The sequence below is a fragment of the Quercus lobata genome, chromosome 10, assembly GCF_001633185.2.
Source record: "Quercus lobata isolate SW786 chromosome 10, ValleyOak3.0 Primary Assembly, whole genome shotgun sequence".
Classification (NCBI taxonomy): Eukaryota; Viridiplantae; Streptophyta; class Magnoliopsida; order Fagales; family Fagaceae; genus Quercus; species Quercus lobata.
The window spans coordinates 31739589-31756828 of NC_044913.1; the positions used below are offsets into that span (position 1 = coordinate 31739589).

Sequence of the window (17240 nt, forward strand, 5' to 3'; positions counted from 1 at the left end):
TAGAGTAATTATATTTACTCCACATCCAAACAGAAGTAGCCAATACAACTGATTTCATGTGGTAATCTATTAAGAAATAGAGAGGTTAGACCTATATGATGACAATTGCCCTCCACCCATGCTGTGTCTCAGTTCAGGTTCAGCAATTGGCCTCTCCAAAATTGAGGTAAGGCTACATACCAACGACCTCTCATAGACACCATAAAAGCAATTCTTTTGCATTGGGTACAAAATTGAGATAAGATAAACTTCAAGCATGGCTTGGCTTCACTTTCACCGGCTCTCAAAATTTTTGAACATACATAACTAAGCCGAGTTTAACATTTGTAATAATATAACTATACTTTACAAAAACCAAAAATATATCTCATCCAGTCCAATAAGACAACTCAAAGGTGAGTTGCCAAGCATATCATTGAAATTTATTGTTGGTGAGTTCCAGAATGAAGGTGTAATGAGAAAAGGGAATTTCTTCATTTACAACAAATATAACAAATTTACTTAGGAAAACTTATTCATGTTGAACAATCTATACTATACAGGCAAGCAAATTATGCCAAAAATTTACAATCTTGCAAATCAGATCAAGCTAATTTTGAAGTACTCAACAATCCTGAACTTACCAGCTCACAGCACATTTACAGCCATATGGACCTCACTTCCTTTACTCCATCATGTCATGTTAAGCACTAAATATCTACCAAATATTCAGAGCAGCAAAAAGTATGGGAAATGGAAAGTAGGTCCTCGTTCATTCATTTCAAACTGCTGGCTCACCCAAGCTAAACAAAAAAGAGATTCATTCCTGCCTAATATATGGAGAGGAACTCATTTCTGTACTGTAAAATGAATCATCTCCAGCAATTCCATACATATTTTCATCCTTTTCTTCATCCCACTTGAGGACCTCCCTTATATACTTGAATGCCTCATCAACTGATGTACGCTCCCAACCTCGTGTCTGGCACGCGAATAACTTCCGCCCGCTTATGGAAGTATATAGCTCCTTAAATTTGACTGCCACGTAGTAGTATGCCTGATGTGCCAGGGACTGACTATTGTGATGAGGCTTCACAGGGCTGAAGTCTCTGAACCATTCACAAGTTGACAAAGGAACCTGGTTTATCTTGTTTTCAAAGGCATCGTATTTGTTCAGCAGGAGCACAAAAGGGGTGTCTTTGAAACAAGGGTGCCTCACCAAACTCTCAAACAAATCTCTGCTTGCAAGCATTTTATTATGAAAAGGACCAGTACCATGGGCCCACATCTGATCATAGTCGCTCAAGGAAACACAAAATATCACTGCCCTCACGTCTTCAAACATTTCCAACCATTTGCAACCATCATGCAGTCCCTTAGAATTTATGCGAATTAGTTGGTATCTGTGACCCAAAAGAGGAGACAATAGAAAGTAGTTTTAGCACTGCAAGAAAATTTGTACAAACAGATGCAACAATATGTAGTAGGAGAAAAGAATGGAGGTTTTACTTAGTTAAGGGAGGTGCGCATTCGAAGTTCTCATTGTATGTCTCAGACATGGGGCTTCTGTCATCAAATGAGAATTCCATGAAGGCAAGACCATTGCTCTGGGTGACTCCCTCTGCAAATAAAATGTCCTTGTCTGAAGGTTCATACTCATTGCTTGATATCTCTATAACCTGTAAATAGAAAAACAGTAATGTCAATTGAGATATTAAAAACTAGTTGTGTGAACAAAGAAAAATGAGGCAATTCAAGCATGCTCAACTTTCATTAAATCATCTTAGTCAATTGGTGAGAGGAACCACACATCCTAGACCATAACATAGATAATAAATAAAAAATAAAAACTAAAAATCAGATCGAAAGCAATTGCCTCATCTGGAGGCATGAGAGAGAAGAACCTTATCCAATCTATTGATTTCCATGACAAACCAAAATATAAATGTTATGACAGATGTAACCTGATAAAATAGTCTAGTTTGATTACATCAAAATACAGTAATCTGGTTACATGCTAAGGCTTAGAGCATCCTAAATTAAGATATTTACAATATATATTATAGTATGTATGAATCTGTAATTCCAACATAGAAATTATTGCTAAATCCTTTCTACAAATTTTCAATTACTAGGTAAGATAAGCTGCCTCTTTGCTTTTACAGCACACTTTTTTTCCCTAGCCCTAATGATGTGGGAAGCATGAAGGAAATTTTATTCTAATTTAGCTTTGTTTAAACTCAATTGTATTTTTATAGGTTCATTAGAATTAGGGTTTAACTTTACTAGTAAAATAAGTTTGCTATTGTTCTCCTAGGGAGGCAAGTTTATGATGAACAAAATTTCTCTTGGAGCTTATCCAAGGGTTTGGCACCAACTCCATCCAACCCTAGGTTCTTACTAGATTGTTCTTTCTTAAATAGTGTTGACTCCAAGCAAGCTTAGGTATTCCTAGGTTTTTTTCTTTTTTTCCTTCAATTTTTTTGCATCTTTTTTGATTTGTCTTGCATCAATTTTGGCATTAGAACTCATTGGTCTGTATCACCTAAACCCTAAACCCTGCCAATTGGTCGTTAACCAATTGACTTTCTAGGGCCTATTTTGGTTTGTGCTCTTCAACCCGCCAGAAAAGCATCAAACGGGAATAGTTTTAGTGAATCAATTGGTTCATGATATTGACATATTGTCAACATACAACCTGAACCTGGCCCATGTGGCTAATTGCTAAAGGCACTAAGCTAATGCCATGTTTACATCAATCTGTCTATTAAACAATATACACACACATATGATGTGTATATGTACGTATACTGGCCAAATTAAACAAAATTATGAGAAATGTCAACATGAGCACACTTTGAACCCTAAACCAAATGGCATGTACCTCACTTTCAACCATAATGCCAACAGACTTATTAAGCTATCTTCATCACTAATAATATATATCATTAACAATTTTTATGACTATAATTAATTCTAAATATATTATGTTGCCAGAGTCTTATGTAGTTAGCCTGATTTCCTGGCCAAAACTAGTAATTGCAATTTTGAAAAACAATGAAATCTAAAACTGTTCCTAATTATTTGACAATGAAGGAATATAAGGTACAAAAATCCCCAAAGGAACCAAAAAGCAGATCAATCACCTAGAAACAGGACATGAAAGACCATAACTTTTGCAAATCATGCCAAGCACAAACCAAATGACAGTTCCACGAATGGGTCCCCAAACACCACCCCCCAAAACATCTTCCATAAAATTCAAATAAGAGTGCACAAAAGAATCTGTCTTCTACTATCAAGTGCAAACTGGAACAATGTTCTTCAAAACAAAATCCAGTCTCTACACCACGCATCATGTCAAAAATGTACTCTTCTACCATCCCCAGCCACAACAAGTATGAAACCTGACAACATCTCTGAACCCACCCTTACTACTCAGTACATTACATCTACAGGTACTTCTCATTGACTATAAAGTCCACTGTCCCCTGGCTTCTCCATACTTTATGCTAATAACCTGTCTTCAGAGATAACCACACCCTCGCCAAATATGCTTTAGTATTTTTTCTTTCAATGAAAAATAGTTTTTTCCTAACGTGTAAACAAAAAACTCATGCGCCATATAAAAATGAACCTAAGACCTCATCCTTTGTCTCTTGTTTATGAGGAAAAGAGATGCAATTTGATCACAGACTATATTATAAAGGACGACTTTTTAAGTTCATCACATTTGCATCACATGAGAGACAAAGTAAAAAATGATTAGGAGAAAAACCAATTCAGGAAAGCTATGAAACTTTAACAAGCTGCACTGGAATCTGCAATATTATATATATATAAGCTAGGTCCAAGAATCCGTAATTGTGCTAAATGGCTTTACTCTTCTTGCATCAAGTGGTTACCTTTTATTAGGACTTGGGTAAATTACAAAAATCCCTATAATTTGCAATTGCTTCAAATCAAGCCTTAAATTTTAAAATGTTTCAACTAAAATCGTAAACTTTTTAACTCGTTTCAATTAACACCTTAAATATGCCAATATTAACTAAAGGTAACATTATTCACATAAGTTGTGTCTAAATCCTTTCTAAACACACACGGATGGAGCCAAGACATAGAGTTAGGGGGAAAATCATTATGAAACTCCAAATAAGGATCCATTTAGTATTAACAAACTGTCAACAAAGACAAAAGCACAAAATCATTGTTTCTTAATAGATTATAATGCAATCATTTATGAGAAGGGAACTCAACATTTTGAAGTTCCGAGTTGTTTGTTTTGGGTAAAATTGGCTGATTGAGTTTAATTTTTTTTAGTTTTACTATTGGTAATTTTTAATCTTGGGCCAATTTTTTTGGGCTTGTTAATTTTGTTTTAGATTTTAGATCTATAAATTTTTTTATGGCCTTTAAAATGATCAATGATACTGTTAAGGGGGGCAAGCGTAATTTTACTCTGTCCCTATAAACACAAAAAAAAAAAAAAAAAAAAAAAAAAAAATCCTTCCATGTAAAATTATAAGACCAGATACACTAAATGAAAGTCGTGAAATTATATTATAATAGTTATTGCCACCAAAAAATTCACGATAAAATTATGTATTATATAGGTTCATGTCCAAAAAAATCATATTATATACTATAAAATAAAAATTGTGTTCTATACCATATGATTGCGTCAAGTGGATGCCTATCCTTTTTTTATTGCTTTTTTTTTTTTCATTGTTTCTCCTTATGTACTGTGATGCAATTTAAATACATCAAAAGGTTTAAAAAATACCACGGCGCTTAAAATTCTACAATCAAAGATTCTAGAAATACAACAAAAAAAATATATATATATATATATATCATTATTTATTTTATATTATTTTAACAATCTACCATAATTTTTATTATTATAATAATATAAGTTGGTTTTTATATGTTATACTTACACTATGTGACTCAATATAAGTATTACAAATTGTATGATATACATTCACCATGCAACTCATTATATTCACATCAAAATTTTTAACATAATTTACTTCACGTGAAACTCTATAACCAAATTTTATTTTTTTTATAAGTAAAAGAGTTTCTGCTGCAACTCTATCACCAAAGTTCTTTAAAAAATATAAAATACTATCCAATTAAAACCAAATTCTAAAAACATTTCAATAAATTTATAAAGAGCTTCATTATTAATGTTAAAGTATTTTATAATCAAAATAATTTTTTGATTTTTTATAAAAACTTGGCCTTACACATTTTACTTTCGTCATGTAAATTTAAGTCATTTTTGTTTTTTATTTTTAGTATCTATTTTATTATTCAATATTAATTCCATGATTGAAATACTTTCTTTAATTTACATATGGTTATAAATTAAGTTGTGCATCTTCCGATGTAATAATAGACAACAAATATTGCATCCTCCAAATTGTAGTTCCACCAAGTGGCTCAATACTAGTGTTAGATGTGGTACAACATGCTTTTGACATATAGAGTATCATAAGTAAATTAGAATTATTAACATAGTTTGCTTGAAGTGAAAGTGTTGAGCTAGAGTTTAGTGAAATTTAGAAAAACTACTCCGCTTAACCCAAAGTCTCTAAATATTTAAGAGAAGTTTCATAATTTATTTTATATTATTTCAATTATCTACCCATAGTTTTTTTTTTTAAATTAAAAGTTGAGTCTTACGCATCGGGCTTGCACTATGTAGCTCAATTTAAGAGCTACACACTGTATGATGTACTTTCACTATTTGATGCACTATAAGTATATTAAATTTATTAACATAGCTTGCTCTAATTAAAACTCTAATCAAAGTTTCAAGAAATTTAAAATAAATATATTAAACTATATACCAAAATCTTCACGAAATTTATAAAAGGAGTTTCTTCTTTATTATAGTAATAACATTTATAATTTTTATTTTAATAAAAGTTTGTTTTTTACTATATGTTTTTACCAAGTAACATAAAATAATTTTGTTCTTTTATTTTTATTATCTATTTTATTGTCCAATTTCAATTATATCATTGAAATATTTTCTTAGTTTACATATGATTTTTCTTATTAATCCGTGCATGGCACTAATTTAATTCTATGTGATCAAGGAAACATGACAAATCAAAATGAGAAAAGAAAGACATAAAGGAATTGACTTTAGCAATGAATTAACTGCAAACAGAAATGCAAAGAAGGAAAAAATAGAGGCTGCCTAAGTATCTATTAGTGGAGCATAGAAAAAGCCAGGAGAATGCAACAGAAACATCCCGAATTAACTGGTATATGCTTCACAGAAAAACAAGTGAAGAAAACATAGTTGAGGCATACCCGATCTAAGAAATATTTAGCAACATCAGGAAGACAATGCAATTCCTCTCTTCTCTTGAATGTTTCCTGAATGGCAGGATCCCTCCAAACTTCATCTACAATTGGAGCATATTCACGTGTAGCAGCTGGGAAGAAAGCATCCAAGTCTCCCGTAGCCACAATATCCAGTAACCAATCAGAAAAATGCTTGAACCTTTGGTTGATTGAATAGATGCATGCATTGCTTTCATCAGGTCCTGTTTCACGTAAATTCATAACACAGTTAACTGCTTAGTTCATTCTTCCCAAAGAGCCATAAAACTTCTAGGTACATGTAACCTTTATTTATTTTCATTTCAATATATAGAGGACTTCTTTGACATCAAGAACAAAGAGTAAGGTATCAAGAGCTTCCATTAAATTTATGACATGTTAGACATAAAACTGAGACCATATCAAGCTAACTCCAACAGTCTTTAACACCAAGAATGAAGGTCTGAAACAGAAAAAAATTGATATATCAAAAACTTTGTCACTAAGTCAGATATCATCTTCCCACCCAGTCTCCTATATCTTCTTGGATCATCAGGTTCACAATCATAATTACTTAACCTGACACTTGACGTGAATCTTACTTATTTTGCACCTCAGATGCCGGTCTCTTTCAGTAGGTCCAAGGTATACTTTGAGAAATTATCCTTTTCGTAACCTTTTTATATTGACCGGTCATTTTAGAACCTCACCAACTATACTTACTAACCTGGAACTAGGATTTGAGTGTTGCTTAATTTTGAACCAAACAAGTCAGTGTCTTTCAGTAGGTCCATATACAGCAAATGGAAGTCACATTCCATTGGTATTTTTATGCTGACCAAAAAACCATTGGAAACTGAGGTAGATATTTATCACCTTCTATGGCATCACCCAAAAACTTCCAAAGGCAGAAACTACAAAAGACCATAATTCACTTGCAAAATAGCAGTGTAGCAATAGTTTATCAATGGATTCAATATTACACAGACAACCAACACCAATTTACAAGGTTTTTTTCTTCTTTCTTTTTTATAGTCGCAACAGGGGAGGGAAGATTTGAAACTTGGATGTATTGGAAACACCAAGAGGTGCCAACTAGTTAAGGTACAAGGCTCTTCAACACCAATTTACAAGGTTAATATTACATTAAGAAAAAAAGAAGCAAAACACTTTTTTTAGGGACTTTGCTACACCAAATACTCTTGTTTTTTTATGGGAAATAAAATGTGTTAACACCAAATACTCTTCCAAGGAAATTTCTTAGATCCTTTTAAGGCTTCATTGTAAGAGAAAACCATAAATTTTCCATTATGGTTCAACTTCCATCTCATACAATCAATTCCACCAGCAACTGAAATATTGGAGCACAACAAGTGCATACAAAAATCAACCAGTTCCAACTCCAATACAGGAAAGCTCAAAGAATCCATGATTCCAAAAACATACCTATCATCCCCCTAGAGCCCAAGAAGACAAGCATCTTTATTCTTAGCTATCAAAAAAATCAAGAAGTAAATTCTTCAAAGCCAGTTCTCCGCACTGCAAATCATGTCAAAATCAGATTCTCTGACCATCCCTTACCACAAAAAAAAAAAAAAAAGGAAAGCAGCAAATTCCTCCCAACCCCTCTAATACCTCTCCAAGGACTACACCCATAAGGTTTCCTTACCTCTTTAAAAATTCAATCACCCCTAGCTTTGCTATATTTTACACCAATAACTAGTCTTCAAAGACAATCATCCTCAATAAAATGCATAACCACTTACCAAGCAAAGCTTGGTTAAAAGTGGTCAATTCCCTAACCCCCAATCCACCATACTTGTTAGGAGAGTGTACCAGATTCCAGTCTACCAAATGAAACTTGATGCATTAGTGACAATTTAATTCAAGTTAAAGCAGTCAAATGTGGTAGAAGGGAGCCTAAAATAAAATGGCTAGGTGTAACACCCCCAACCCACCCCCCCCCTTCCTTTTCTTTTTCCCTTGTTTATGATTTAGAGGAGATGCCATTATAAATTTTTTGGATGTTAAAACAATGTACCATTCTTTGCTTGTTAAGCTATTCTCAACTTATGCCATCTGAATAGAGAAAGGAACAAATCTGTTTGCTCCCAAAAGCTTTCTTATAGAGCAATGAACAAAATATAATTTCCTATGCTATGTAAAAATATAATTTAAAGCAACCATAAGGATCTTGAATCTGAAAAGGACAGAGCATGAAGGGCACCAAAAAAGAAATCACATGAGAGTGAGTGATGCTTTGACTTAATCAACGAACAATATCTCCACCATAAAATGGACATGAAATGAGTCACAAAGTAAAATTTAGACCTGGGGCAGACTCTTCAGTCTTCAAAGAAGTAGTTGTTTTCTCCATCAATACTTCCTCTTCAAATTGCTCTCGGCCCTCAAGTAATATACCAAGATACTTGTACATATTGCTTTGAATCATCAGCTTGATATTCTGCTTCTCTTCTGGAGTGAAGTACCCATACAAAAACTTGGCCTGTTCATGAAAAGAACAGAAATTCTGAGCATTAAAAGAAATATAATAAAGATTAAAAAATGAATTAGTGCTATGCAAAGAAATCATGCAATTGAATTGAACAATCAAATATTTAGATAGCAAAGCAGATCAACATTTTGCTAAACTACATGAGGAGAAGATAACCTCCTCTCATAAGGAGAAGATAACTTCCTCTCAATTTCTCCTTCATCCCCACTTCATCCCTCCTTTTTCAATCACTTCTACCAAAGAGAGAATCAAAGAATATGTTGGGCAGACTGCAATTGAGAGGATAATATAAAACATAGCGACACCACTTAACCCAAAAGCTTGAGCCTTTGAGTTTGGGCCCAACTATGTTATATTAATCACTTGTGTTTCTCATTATCATTCAATGTGGGACTTCACTCAAATGTATATACCCAAAAATCTCCCCCACATGAGTCTTCAAGTCCTACTAGCTCCCCCTTGCCTTACAAGCTTTTTCATTCACTAGCACGTCATACATGGGTCTCTTGTACACCATCCATGAGAACCACATGTCAACCCAACATGCTCATACATGGGAACTGACCTGCATTTCCATGTTCATGGGTCTCACACCATACCCTGATCTTGCAACATTAGCATTACATCTTTGTTGGGCCTTTTTCTAATATTGTTTTTGTGGGCCTTTTAGGCTTGCTCTGGCCCTGCTCCAACTGCAGAAGAGACCTTGAACACCTTACCACCTTGCCTCACACCACCATGGGCTCTGCTGAACACCATGGGGAAAGTCCAATTTAGAGGTTAAAATAACACATAGGAACACCACTTAACCCAAAAGCTTAAACCTATGAGTTTGGGTCCATCTATGTTTATATTATTCACTCTTCTCATTATTATTCAATGTGGGACTTCATCCACGTGTATGCCCAACAAAATATCACTACCACATAAACAAATTGTTGAAGAGTACACAATCTCCAATATCTCTTTTCTTTTCTTACCCTCTGTTAAAGAGAAATACTTTTTGATTGCCAATAGGCTTGTCAAATGCATGTCCATTTTAGAATAATCCAAGACTTGGTTTGGAAGAAGGATGGAAAAGCAAGAGGAAAGAGAGGATTCTTATCTTCCATATCAGATGTTTCATCGGAACAATGGAATAGAATATGACCCTTTTTTTATAGTTATTGTGACAACCTTGTATATAAAACACACACACATGTATATATACACAAGTATAATCATTTCTATTCATAAAAAATTGTAATAAAATACAAAGGGGACAAACATAGTATATTGGGTTTTTACCCATAAGTTCCCCTCTAGATCAAGAATCCAATGAATCTATAAAATAACAGGTGTTGGTCTGCCTTCATCCAAGACATCCAAAAGAAAAGAGACGCTATAAGATGAGATTGCAATATCTCTAGAGAAAACTCTTGCCCCTTACAGGTCCTATTCCTCGTCCTCCAAATCTGCCACATCAGACTCACTGATACCAAATTCAAGGCCCTTTTCCTGATAGAATACAGTCTTCGTCACCAAAATCAAAGGACATTTCTTACCCATTAAACTCAAGATTACAAATATATCATCCCATATCTCCCTTGCGACTGGAGAATGCAAAAGCAAGTGATCGACGTAGTCTTTGTTGACAGCTAACTGGAATAACTCTAGAAATAAAGATGCCAGATGTCTATCAGTAAACCAAGCAAACCTAATTCTTCTACCATCCCCACTTTGACTCCAAAATATCTTGAAAAAGTTTCACCCTCCTCTAATAGCCTTCCAAAGCCCCAAATCATGTGTAATGAGGACTAGATTCAAAGTCCAAGGCCTGCTTCATGCCCCATATTTACAACCACCAACTACCTCCATAGATGGTCATCCTCCTGAGTGAAACTCCATAACTGCTTCCCTAAAAGGCACGATTGAACCATTCATAAATTTTCTCTAATATTTTCCTAGAAAAGTATAAATTATAAATATTGCATTTGAGTTAAAATTATATTGTCATTTTAAATATGTTAACCATCCATTCTTTTAATTCAAAGCATCTCAATATATTTTCACTTCATTCCAAATATATTAAGATCTTATTAGTCCTTTTTTTTATATAAAATAATTTTATTAAATAAGTGCTAAGGGAAACCCAAGTACACAGGAAGTATACATGAGATACGCCAACAGAAAAAAATAAGTACAAATTAAGAAAACGTAATAATATCTTGTACTTCAAGTAAGTCATAAAAAGAAAGCCCATGGTAGCTATGTAGCTATAGTCATAATGTCTTTAGTACCACATTTTCCACCATTTTCAAATCCAAAACCAAGGACTCACAATTTTCAAAGCATCAAGCATTTCTCTCTCCAACTCCTAACACACTGCATGATACATGAAGGGATTGCCTCCCATATGCTCCTATTATGATAGTTTCCAAACCTTCCTTTCCAGCAATCTAACAAATCCACTACCCTTTTGCATGGAATTTGTATAATTAAAAGGTAACAAAGACAAACTCAAAATTTTAAATTTTTAAAATTTAAAAAAAAAAAAAAAAAAGAATGCCAAAATAAGAAAAACTGTACATAACTATGAGGGCAAATTGTAGGTAAATAGTACTTTTTTCCATCCTTTACTCCATAGCCAGAAAACTGGTATGGTTTTTGATTTAGTTGCATCAATATAATTATCAAATAATGAATTCTTGACTTATTTCAACCAATACCTATATTTTAAGAAACAATCACTTTAAAAAGCATGTCTGTGAGGAATAAAAATAGAATCGAAAGTACGAAACAACACTCACAAGTGCCTAATTAGACCTTCTTTTTTTTGGGGTATTGTGTGTTCCTGTGCAGACCCGGGGGGGGTTGTGTGGTGGGGGGTGGGGAAGCTTGAGACATGAAAGAATGGAATCATTAAAAATTAATATGCATATTAACATCAGCACCAAAGGAAAAATATGTGAACAAATTTTATCACATACATAATCTTAAAGTTAGCACAAAAGCAGTACTTTTTTCCCCATTTATTCCTGAAAGCAGTAATATATGTAATATACCTGCTTGAAGATGGTGCCGGTTCCAGATCCTTCCAACCCAAATAACATAAGTTTCTGAATTCTTCCCTGCTCCAAATATTCAGGCACAGACCTACCTGAAATAACGGCTGGATCTTCTTTCACCTCATGAGGATTACCAGGTGGAACAGGCAATGAAAGTAACGAGCAAATGAAACGAGTGGACGCCTGCCTACCAAAAACCAAACTGCAACTGTATAAAAAACCAACTCAAATCCATTTCTTGAATTTGAAACTTGAACCTGACAAGAGATATATATTATTCATGGATATGAGAGAACCTTTCCCCATATATTCCCCTTTATGTTATTTTGACCTTCTTCCTCATAAGTTCCATCATCATACACCCAAAAATGGGTATCCCGGGGGCACTGTACATTGGCCAACTGAAATGAAAATCAAAAACACTCAAAATCAAGTTTAAAAGGCAATAACACCAAAGCTTAAGCAGAATTGTATCCACCAAGAAGATATCAAGAAACTACTTCAACAAAGAGCACTTAAATCTCCAATAAATTTTATAAAAGGAAAAAAAAGGGGGGGTTTTACATTAGACTATTGTATAATCAGCTTTGACAGATTTAGCAGTTGGGAAATATGAATGATAGCTTGAATTTATCAGACATATAAGGAAATTATTTACAATATATACTTGGGTGAAATGAGTACAACTTTAAGGGCCAGTCGAGATTAGAAGCGGGATAGATTTAAAATACAGGAGGAGGAAAAGCATAACTCACAAAAAAAAAAAAATATATATATATATATATATATATAAATAAAAAAGAATAACTCACAAATCAGCAAATATGCATCATAAATTCCGGATTACTAAAAAATTATTAAAGCTCCACATAGCAGTATACAAGGATGGAATGAAACTGGAACGAACAGAAAGAGGAAAAGACAAAGTTATAAAATTTCAACATGATTCCACAAATAGCCCTTCTTTTTTTATAAGTAAGTTCTGCAAATAGACCTTATATTTTGTGTTATATATGTCTTGAACTTCCAGTGAATATAAAATGGCCCATAGATATAAACAGAAACTTGCAAGTTTGCCCCCTTAATTTGTAACATATTTTATAATATTGAATACTCTCAAGAAGACAGAGAGAGACCCTTATTTACAGCATATGGCTCTAAGTGCCCCTCCATACGCATTGATCTGCTGGTTTAAATGATCAAAATGGTGATTTACAGAAAATTTATGCAGAAACTGACATCTATTTTCCTATGAATCATCCAGATTATATGGGAGACGTAGCAGAGAGATTCAGGTAACATATTAACAGTGGTAGAAGTCCTGATTTAATGAAGTGCATATGCCCTTGCTTATAAATGGAAGTGCAGAAAACTGACAAATGGTATCAAGCTTGTCAATTGGAAAAGGAGATGATGAATGCAAGCATATGGACATCTTACTGATTCCAAACAAATCATGAGAAAAATTAATGTACCTAGTTGCAGAGAGCACTTAGGGAGTTTGACTTTAATATTCTTGTAGATTGGTTTAATTTGCAATTTTAAAACTTGTCAAAAGGCAGATAACGCTTCATATGAATTCGCTTTGATATTCTAATGTTCCCTATGGGAATGTGTTTGGATCTCTCTCTCTCTCTCTCTCTCTCTCTCTCTCTCTCTCTCTTAGAGAGTAACCTAAGGAAAAAGATGGGGGCAAATGGTCATTGGCTGGACTTTTAAGGCTTTCCCTACCAAACATAATCTAGTGGCAACTGAAAATTGTTAATCACAACTTTAATAAGTAATTACAAGTAGCATCTTTCAGATATGACCTCGCCTCTGACATCTATGTCAAACACTATAAATTCCCCTTTATGCCACTCTCAAGGCAAGATTACTTCCACAAAGAAATTCAAGTCCCTTTTTTGGTAAGTAACGCAAGTCAACCTGATTTGCTAAGTATTTTCCAAGTAAATTTTCCAATTGTTCCACATTGACCCTTTGGTCTTCTGAATTCCTTGGCCTTTAAACCTCTCATATTAGGTTTTTTTTTTTTTATAAGTAACCTCTCACATTAGGTTTGATGACATTGGGATTGGAACAAATGTATCTCATTGCATTGTTTCTACTGTCTCTTCAAAAACTTGAACTTTTGCTTTTTCATTTTTTCTTTTTTGGGGGCTTTGATAAGTAACTTTTGCATGTTTTTAAGCCCCTAAGATGCAACAACTATTTACAACTCATACCCAAAAAGGCCAACACAGTAAAACAGCTGGGAGTGGTAACAACAAATTCTCAAGGGGTAGGACTAAATCAAAAGGTATGGATTCCAAGCTGACCAAATAGTGTCAGGAGTTAAGTTATAGATGACCTTTCTCATATTATAAAATGAAACAACTCCATCTAGTAAGTGGTATGAAAACCTTTAAAGGTACGGTTGTTCCTTATTACCGTGTGATATGATTAGCACTTTTGATGCATCTGTATGAATCTCTTTTAACAATATTCATGCTAACGGACGGGACTCCACATGGCCAGACATTTGGTCTATATTCTAAATGAATGACTCTATTGTAACAAAAATTCTGGTATTGCATTACCAAATCACACTTTCCCAAAGTACAGTTCTTTCAAACTTCATTTTTTTTCATATAGCTTTTTCAAACAATCCCATTTTCAAGATACTGAAAATAAATTGTACCAAATCAGGAAGCTGTGGAGTTACATACCTTCAACACTCTGAGCTCAATCTTGGTGATCTCACGGCCATTAATGTAAACTTTGGTGCTCCCATTACTCGCAGTCTGCTTAAGCTTACCCCCAACATTCAATTTGGAACTTATTATCCGATCAGGCTTCTCCCCCTCCTGCAATCCAAATTGAAAGCATAAAAACACAAACATGAATGAACTAAATAACAAAGAAAACAAAAAAAAAAAAAGTGAACATATTCACCTTTCCCCAAAGGCCAGAATCCTTATCATACCAATACTTCCCGGGCTTCAACTTCTGCGGCGCCATAGAACACCCGAGAATCTCCGCCAATTCCTCCTGCCGCAACTGCCTCCCATTCACAACCAACTGTTCCGGCCTTAATTGGTTGGAGGCACACTCCCTCTCTGCCTTCATTATCTGCTTAACCTCCAATGGACTACAAACCTTTGTCAAAATCCTTGAACTCTTTCCCAACCCGCCTCGCCTCGCCTCATCAATCGGCTGCCCAATACAACTCACACACTTTCTCCCCTCCGGCATCGACCCCATCGCCTTTAACACACAGTTACTACAGTACTTAGCATCACAAACCACACACAGCTCTCTCTCTTTCAACCTATTCCCTTTCCCACACCTACAACACACTCCTCGCTTCCTTGACCACCATTTCTCCTTCTCGCCTCGCGATCCTACGGGGAATTCGGCGGCGCTAGAGTACGCGTCCGATTCGTCCTCCTCCGAATCCCTTGGCGTGTTGAATGTCACCACCGGAGCTCGTTTTCCTTCTCCGTTCACGTTTGGCTCCTCCGAGTCTTCAACCTCTCTGATTCCGTTCGTGAATTCATGTACTTCTTCGTTGCTGCTCTGTAGCTCGAATTGAGTTCTTGAAGCCGAAGCAGAAGCAGGAGAGAATCTATGTCTTTCTTCGGGAGTTTTGAGCTCCCTGCTATAACCTCCTACTCCAACTCCATTTCCATTTCCATTTCTGATTCGATTGAACCTGTTGTGCTTCGGATGGATCGGCATGGCGACCGGGATCAAGGAAAGGTCCGAAACAGTAGAGACCGTAGAAGAGAGAACAGGAATGGAATCGAGGTCAAGGGGATCAACCTTAGGGACTTGGTAAGGAACTGGAGGACCCTGGTATTCGACGGCTATTGAGTAATCGAGGTGCTCTTCGTCTGGCAATGGCGCACCTGCTGGTAGCATCTTTCTCAGAGCATCTTCCCAAGCTTTTCCATCATCTTCTGTTGCTGATGACTCTGGCGCCATCTTGTTTGGTTCCCGAGAAAAGTTCGCGACAGTTGAACTAGGGGAAAAAAAAAATCAATGAAAAGATTTTCCTTTTTTCTGTCAAGAGAGAGAGAGAGAGAGAGAGAGAGTTGAGTTGGTGGAAATGGCTTCTTCCTCTCTGTGCTGCAGTGTGTGTGTGTGTGTGTGTGTGTGTGTGTGTGTGAGAGAGTGGGGCGGAAAAGTAAACAGAGTTGACAGACTAACGGAAGACGTCAGTCAAGTACGGTTTGAAGGGTTAGGATTCCGTTAGATTTGAAGGGTTCCTTGGACTTGAAGCAAGTAACTGCTATGCCGTAAATTCGGATTACTAGAATTCATAAACATTGGGGGTGTTGGTGTTCAGTTAACTCAATTCACTTTGTGGTTGTTCAGTTAACTCAATTCTTTTGTTCTGGTTCTAGTTCAAGAAGTTTGTGGTTTAAATTCTGCCTTCGAGTTGTATAATAACGTGATGCTCTCTCTAATTAATTTTTGTTATAAAATTTATACAGTTAATATGAGAGAAAAGAACACTAAATTAATACACTCAAAAATACACTAGAGTCTTATCACTTTTAAAAGTTTTTAAATTCAAAATCTCTTATTAACATTTTGAGCCACTTTTATAGAATCTTTTTTCATAATAACTTCTTATTCTGTGTATATTCGAAAAAATAGTTAAATATTTGTTTGTCCAAAAAAAAAACCAATAATAATTTTGCTGGTGGTTAAGGTTGAGCACAACGAGACAGGTTGTAAGCAAGGAAGTTAATAATTGGAGGAGTTTTTGATTGTCCCAGCTCTCTCAGAAACGCTCTTCAAGTCCAGGGTGTCCCATTGTCCGTCTCACGTTTTAAATCTTTTTTTTTTACATTTTGAATATGTCAACGAGGTTCAGTGAGGCATTCTCAATGATTGGGTTAAAATTCCCATTGCTTCATTTTGTTGAATTTTAATCAACTATAGTCTTCTCAAACGTGCTTAGCTTTCACACTTACATCCTTTTTTTTTTTCGAGAAACACACTCACACCTGAATGACATCGTCACCAACTCTATCTATCTTCTACCATTTCTTTTTTCATTTTCTTAATAAAACTTTAAACAAAAACAAAAAAAATGGTAAAATGTCAATATCAGTTTATCAACGCAATCTGATTTTTTTATTTTTTTTATCAGAAAACCCTTTTCATTTCTATTGGAATTTACTACCAATCCTTTTCTCCAGCGCACATGATCTTATTGGTATTGACATATTTCATTTAATAAATAAATTGGATAATAGCAAGTTGTTTGTTATGTTAATTAAGGTCCTTGTGGAATACATATATAATATAACTAAACAATAGAGACAAAAAATGCAAGCCAAATAGCAAACGCAGAGAACAAAAGG

At 34.8% G+C, this 17240-nt stretch overlaps 1 protein-coding gene across 1 annotated transcript; it reads right to left on the bottom strand.

Moving 5' to 3' along the window:
* Positions 1–367: 367 nt before the first annotated feature.
* Positions 368–16002, bottom strand: LOC115963622 (extra-large guanine nucleotide-binding protein 3-like). Its single transcript, XM_031082700.1, has 8 exons — positions 14818–16002; positions 14592–14729; positions 12180–12284; positions 11881–12066; positions 8653–8827; positions 6310–6545; positions 1489–1658; positions 368–1382 (listed from the first exon to the last, which is right to left on the bottom strand). Exons 1-8 carry the CDS (start codon positions 15847–15849, stop codon positions 800–802), a joined length of 2625 nt encoding a protein of 874 aa, XP_030938560.1. The 5' UTR covers positions 15850–16002; the 3' UTR covers positions 368–799.
* Positions 16003–17240: the final 1238 nt, after the last annotated feature.